Source organism: Enhydra lutris, unplaced genomic scaffold (assembly GCF_002288905.1).
Source record: "Enhydra lutris kenyoni isolate GAN:26980312 unplaced genomic scaffold, ASM228890v2 scaffoldscaffold3, whole genome shotgun sequence".
Classification (NCBI taxonomy): domain Eukaryota; kingdom Metazoa; phylum Chordata; class Mammalia; order Carnivora; family Mustelidae; genus Enhydra; species Enhydra lutris.
In genome coordinates, this window is record NW_019154087.1 from 41,870,365 (window position 1) to 41,877,607 (window position 7,243).

Here is a 7,243-nt window from a genome sequence, read left to right on the forward strand (position 1 = left end):
GATTTGCACTTCCCTGATGGTTAGTGATATTTAGTATCTTTGTGTCTGCTGGCCATCTGGATGTCTTCTATGAAAAAATATGTATTCAGAGCCCCTGTCTGTTTTTTGGAAAAAGATTTATTTATTTATTTTAGTAAAGTTGGGGGGAGAGGGGGAGGGAACGAGAGTCCCAAGCAGACTCCACCTTGAATGCAGAGCCCGACACAGGGCTTGATCTCACATCCCTGAGATCACAACCTGAGCCGAAACCAAGAGTCAGATGCTTAACTAACTGTACCTCCCAGGTGACCTCTCTGTCCATTTTTTAATTGTTTGTTTTTCTGATATTGAGCTTTATGAGCTCTTTATATATTTTGGATGTTAACCATGTATGGGATATATATAATTTACAAACATCTTTTACCATTCAGTAGACTGTCTTTTTGTTTTGTTGATGGTTTCCTTTGCTTTGCAAAAGCTTTTCAGTTTGATGTAGTCAAAATAGTTTATTTTTGCTTTTGCTGTTTTTGCCTCTGGAGATAGATCTAAAAAAATATTGCTAAAAGTGATGTCACAGAGTTTACCTCCTATGTTTTCTTTTAGGAATTTTATGGTTTCAGGTCTTACATTTAAGTCTTTAATCATTTTGAATTTATTTTTGTATATGGTGTAAAAAAGTGGTTCAGTTTCATTCTTTTTGCATGTTGCTGTGAAAAACTCTAAAAGAGCTTTTCTTACATATGGGGGTAGCGGGGAAAGAGGGACAAATTTTAAACTATGGGGCCAATCACAAAGCTTTGCATACAGAAAGTGCTCGATAGATGTGTGTTAAATTGGCTTGAATCTAATTGAATGAAAGCTTATGATGAACTATGAACCACTGAGATGAATAAAATTAAAAGGACTATATGGATATCATAAGCCAGGGATATAAATCTTCAAAAAAAGGAGGATAGGGCAAATAAACTTGATAGCCTATATGAACTTTAATGAATTCTTTTCTATTTACCTATTTTTAAGTAATGTCTATGCCCAATATGGGGTTTGAACTTACGATCCCAAGATCAAGAGTCACATGTTCTACCTACTGAACCAGCCAGGCACCCTGAACTTTAATGAATTCTTTACATAAATATGTCAAAATACGAAATAGGTAAATTTATTAAAAGTCATTTGCTAACTAATTAACAACTTAGCACTGTAATTACATGAAAGATTTAGAGTCATGGAATCAATCATAAAAATATTTTGGGGTATTACTGGTTTGGTTTCATAAATGACACAAAGGCTTAGACACTTTTCATATTTATAAAGGGTCTCTAACCTAGGTTTTCTTTATTCCTAGTTAGACCTCTTCTATCAGAGCATATTACCTCTTCATCTGGTATGTATCTCCTCAGGAAAAAGCTCAATTGATTCAATTTATTATTTACTTGAAAAGTCAATAAAATGTGACTAATTTTAACAAATATTTAATGAATAACTGGAGATCTCATCTTAATTTTCTTATTATTCCTACTTCCCTAGTTATTATAAATTAGCATGAAATTGAAATGCCAACTGGACTAAAGTAGGTAAGTCCTCTGTTTAAATTAGTACTTTGTAAGGTGACATTGTAACACTCCAAAGCCCTCATATATTACGATGTGTAAAGAAATACCTTTCTTCCTGTTCTTACAACTTATGCCTTATGCCCGCACAGTGGAGCTATTCCAGTGTAGCTGTCGGGGGCTAGCTATCCTGATGCGATATGCTCCATGGCAGATGCAGGTTCATGGTGCCTGCCAGGGAATCAGCCAGGGGATCCTTACTGCTCTAGACTTTGTTCTGGGGAGAATCCTAGGCTGTAAATCGCATGCCATAGTATTGGATTAGGTAATAGATTCTGACCTGCTTTGCCTCCCAAAGAACAGGAGTTTATCAACTGGGCACCTGGGAAATTGTAATTTATACCTCTAAGGAGAGCAGAGGAGTCTGGACAACTAGCTGTGGCTATTATTTTCTGTATGTACAGAAACCTACTCTGTTGGAGGGCCTGGGTGGCTCAGTCGGTTAAGCATCTGTCTTGGGCTCATGTAATGGTCCCAGGAGCCTGAGATGGAGCCCCAAGTTGGGTTCCCTGCTCAGCAAGGAGTCTGCTTCTTCCTTCCCCTCTGCTGCTCCCCCTGCTTATGCTCTCTTTCTCAAATAAATAAATAAAATCTTAAAAAAAAAAAAAGAAACCTATTCTGTCAATTTCAAATAAAATGGGCAGGTTGTCAATGTTATTGGAGAGATGCAATGGACATTTCAGGGACAGAGGGATATATAGTTCAGTCAGGGGATCCAGAGAACTCAAAGGAATTATAGGTCAGGAGTGAAATTGACCTGGGCTAAATTAGGTTCTGCAGTTTACTAGTTGTGTAATTGTAAGCAAGTCATTTAGTAGCCCTATAAACCCTTTTCTTCCTTAACTGTCCTAGGGAAACTATTATCTTCTTCTCCACTAAACTGTGAGGTTCAGATTGCAGGGAGAAGAATGATTGCTGGCATGCAGTAGGTGCCCGAAATATTTTGTTCATCTATGCATGATGAGAAATTAAAAGAATATTTGAAAAGGGCAGTTACAAAAATATTTACAAGTTTATACCTTAAAACCTTGCCTTAATTACAATTCTGGGAAAATGTACAGTATGGTACAGAGAAAAAGATCAGAATTGCATAGTCTTGGGTCAAGTTCTGTGACTTTGGAAAATTTTTCCTGCTTAAGGTGCCTCAGTTTTTACTTCTCTAATATCCCTAAAAATCACACCACTAAATTTATAATAGCAAAAATGGTTGTGATAATTAAGTGAGGCAATGTGTAGGAAGTACCTTGAACAGTGCCCCAAATGCAGTAAACACACTACTATTGCTTTTTTGTTGCATTACAAGATTGTTAACCTCATCTCTTTGCATACCTGTTTGTACCTCAGTTCTAACAGTAGGTGGCAGCAATGCTCTCTTAACCAATTTGAATGAACACTGCCAATTTTTTGGAATAATTAGTGAAAGCTTACTGTGTGTAGGGCACCAGAAAAGCAGGGGGATAGAGATCATAAAGAAAAGAATGGAAGGGAGGAGGAGGAAAGAAGAAACAGGGGGTGGGTGGAAGACAAAGAAATGTTTAGAAATGATGTGATAATTCAAAAGAAAATACTAAAATAGTCTTTATGGGGGTGGAGCAAGAACCAGATCTCAATTGGACAGCCTTCTACCTTATAGGATTTAATGTTATTTAAAAATTTTTTATTTATTTATTTATTTGACACAGAGAGATCACAAGTAGGCAGAGAGAGAGAGAGAGAGAGAAAGGAGGAAGCAGGTTCCCCGCCCAGCAGAGAGCCCGACGTGGGACTTGATCCCAGGACCCTGAGATCATGACCCGAGCCGTAGGCAGAGGCTCAACTCACTGAGCCACCCAGGCACCCCTGTTATTTTTGTTTTTAAAGACATGTGGGAGAGTGGTACTTACCATATATTTTCTGTGTTGACAATTTTTAAGTCTCTCTTAACTGGTCCTAGATGAGATTTTAGCTGCCCAGAAGGAATCTATAAAGCATAAGGTGTTTTACCCTTCATTTTTATCAAATTATTAATCTCAATTATAAAAATATAGCTATTTTCCTCTGTGTAAAATACTCCTTCTACAATAAGACACTTAGTGTATATTAGTTATCTGCTGCTCTGTAACAAATAGTCTAAAGGTGGGTGGCTTAAAATGATAAGCATTCATTTTCATATTTTCTGAGGGCCAGGAATACTGGAGCGGCTTAGTTAGGTGGTTCTCACTCAGGGTCTCCCATGAAGTTTCAGTGAAGACATCAGCGGGGGCTGCATCATCTGAAAGCTTGATGGAGGCTTGGAGGATCTGCTTCCAAGCTGGCTCACTCACGTGGGTGGTGGCAAGAGGCCTCAGCACCTCACCGGTTGTTGGCTAGAGGCCTCTATCCCTTTGCCTGTGAGTTTCTCCATAAGATGGCTTGAGAGTGCCCTAACATGGCATCTGATCTCTTCTAGGGTCTCTCTTGGATTTTCTCACTAGATCCAAGAGAGACCACAAGAAGGAAGCCACAATACCGTTTATGACTTGGTTTCAGAAGTCATACTCTGAAACTTCTACTGTATTTGTTAAAAATGAGTCACCTAGGAAGTAACTAAACACCATTCTCAGGAATCATATACATATACAGGAAGCGAGGTTCAAAAATGGAGAAATCACAGGCTGTCTAATCTCTCTTAGTGGGGCCATGGACATATATATCATCCTCTCCCTGGAGCTTAATTTCTTCCTCCATAAAAAGAGAACAGCCATAGCATCTTGAGCCACAACTCTAAAGTGGCCTATCTCTGCTCCATCTAGGTGTGATTTCAGTTAACAACTTGGTCTCTATTTTTTCATCTCTAAAATGAAATGATCTTAGACAGTGGCTTTCACACTTTTTAGACCCATTGTGAGAACTGTATTTTATATTGAAACTGCATACACGCAGGCATGAAAAAGAGTCCATATGGATAACAAAAAAGTAAGTTCCACAAAACAATACTTATTCTCATGATGTACTCACATTCACTAGCCTCTGCCCCATTCTATGTTAATTTGTTTGAAAAAAATTCAGTTCAAGATCTACCGCATTGATGTTACAGCCCATTGAAGGGTTCAACATTCCTTGTGTTAAAAGCTAACACCCACTCTCACTCCTTGAGGCTCCCTTTTCAATTGTATTAGAACAGAAATGTTAAAGAGTTAAAGAGTCCTCACCTTCTAAGTCTGGAGAAGCAAAAAGCACCTTCAAAGGGGGTTCAAGCCAGGGCGCCTGGGTGGCTCAGTGGGTTAAAGCCTTTGCCTTCGGCTTGGGTCATGATGCCAGGGTCCTGGATTGAGCCCCACATCGGGCTCTCTGCTCCGGGGCAAGCCTGCTTCCCCCCTCTCACACTGCTTGCCTCTCTGCCTACTTGTGATCTCTCTCTGTCAAATAAATTAAAAAAAAGGGGGGGAGGTGGTTCAAGCCTACCAGCCTATCCTAATGGGCCGGGAGCTAGTATCAGAGGCTTCTTGTCAGGGTGGAAAGGGTACCGTGTTTAGCTTCAAAAGCTGGCCCTGCGACTCATGAGCTCTGCCACCTCAGGCAGTCCCTTAACCTGAGTTCATTCCTCCCTTCCGTAATTGGAATAGTAAGTATCCCTTGCCTATCTCATAAAGTTGTTAGCAGGCACAAAATGAGACAATTAGTCACTTACCATGTTGGCAGAGAAATGACAGACATGATCTTTATTCCTCACAAGGACCCTGCAAGAAACAGAGTATGACACTTGTTTTACAGATGGAGAAATTGAGGATTAGAGAATTTACACAGGCAAGACCTTAAAGTTAGCGAGTGGCAGAACTAGAGTGCCAAGTCCGTTCTGACTCCCAAGACCTATGGGAAGGAGGCAGGCTATCTTCATTTGACGTTTAAGTGGTGACCATCGGACGTATTAAAATACAGATTCATCCTGAATCACTTCAGTGTAATTACTTCATAAACTGGTCCATGAGTCGACCTTTTCTAATCTGTCATGTCCTGACCACGACAACACGTAACTTATCACAGGTAGGCTTGGGGCTTTTTCGCGTTTCTAGCTGCCTTGACCCACCAGGGACAGCGAACATTGACAATACCGCCTCGCTCACGCTGAACACGTCAGCACTGAGCACATTTCTGTAAGCGGTACCCCCAAATGGTCCCCACAACTAATTCCCCGGGTCGCTTCAATACAATTCCCTGACATTTAAAAGTGTCATTTTCAGAGAAAGGCCTAGCTTCCATCTCTTTCGCTCCCAAGTTTTGTTCCGTCAAGGGTGTGCGAGCCTTGGCCGCTTAACCCGAGGGCCCCCGGGCTTGGCTCCCTTAGGCCCCGGCGGGCGGGACTGGCACCACAAAGCCCTTTATTGAGGCCTACGCGTGACGCGAGGCACCCCACTCCTGGGCGCTGCCGGCAACTCGAGAGCGAGTAGGACGGAGGCGTGTGCCCGCGGCGCGGGCCCGCAGCTGTGCGCGGCCATGGGCGCCTAATCGGGCGCGCGCTCCGAGACCAGCGAGTGCGGATAATCAGGCGCGGGCGCCCGCTCCCCCTCCCGGGATCCCAGAGACCCGCCCTCGAGGCCCCGGCTGACTGGGCGTGCCGGCCGCGCGTGGGGTGGGGTTGGGAGGAGGGGCGGGGCGCCGGAGTGGGAAGGGGCGCTGGGAGGTCCTGCCCCTCCGCCCTCCGCCTCGGGCTCTGCAGGCGGCCGAGGCTCCACCCGCTTCCTTGGAGCCGGGTCCCGCTCGGAACTGCGCCCCGGGGCGGCGGGGAGGTTCGCCCCTCCGAAGGGTGCGTGCGAGGAGGGTGGAAGGGGTTCCTACAGTGGGCCGCTTCCGGGTAAGCTGAGATTTCGGAAAAAGGGAAAACCCGGGAAGGTCGGCATTCCTTTAAAGGGCTCGGGCGGGGAACGGGAAGTTCCCGTGTTCGCAGAGCCTTTCGTCGCTTAACGTTGCCCAAGTCAGACACGTTTGGGTGCGGTGTTGGAGCCAGTTTGGCAGGTTGGGCAGTGACGGAATGCCGATGCTGTTAACTTGGCTTTTTCTCCGTCCTCGGTAAGAAAGGATCAAATGAGTTCATGGAAAATGAAAGAGAACACGGTTGTACCTTAGGGGTTCAGCTTCAAGGAATATTTGTTAGGGATGTTCTGACATCCAGAAATGCTCTTTCTAAATCTTTTTATTGTGTGGGTATTAAAGTGAAAGCCATTAATTCTGAGAGTTGCAAACATTACAGGTAAAGCGAACAGAATATGCCAGTCATTCCATCAGGCACCTATGTTAGGAAATTGGACCGTGGTGATTCACCATGGCTTACGGCTTGCCAAGAAAGAACACAGTGAAAACCATATTGCGGGGCAGTTGTTATAACGTGTAAGTATTTTCATCACTGTGAGCATTGACTGGGGGTCGGGAGTGTCCTTGGTAAAATAAAAGTACCGGAAGCCTTATGTTCCCCCATGAGATACTGGGCTAGGCGGTTTCAGTTATCTGAATAGTGATTTTTTTTTTAAAGGGAAATGCCTTTTTTTTTTTTTTAAGATCTTTACTTATTTATTTGACAGAAAGAGATCACAAGTAGGCAGAGAGGCAGGCAGAGAGAGAGGGGCGCGGGGGTGGGGGGAAGCAGGCTCCCCGCTGAGCAGAGAGCCCGATGTGGGGCTCCACCCCAGGACCCTGAGATC

The 7,243-nt window shown here is 43.5% G+C and overlaps 1 protein-coding gene across 1 annotated transcript in view; it reads left to right on the plus strand.

The window, feature by feature from the left end:
- The first annotated feature begins 6,867 nt into the window (after positions 1–6,867).
- The window catches only part of LOC111156337 (chromosome unknown C4orf36 homolog), a 3,705-nt gene continuing 3,329 nt past the window's right edge, over positions 6,868–7,243 (plus strand). The window contains exon 1 of the mRNA XM_022517108.1: positions 6,868–6,932. Coding sequence (XP_022372816.1) covers positions 6,868–6,932 — 65 coding nt within the window. The remainder of the gene's footprint in view (positions 6,933–7,243) is intronic.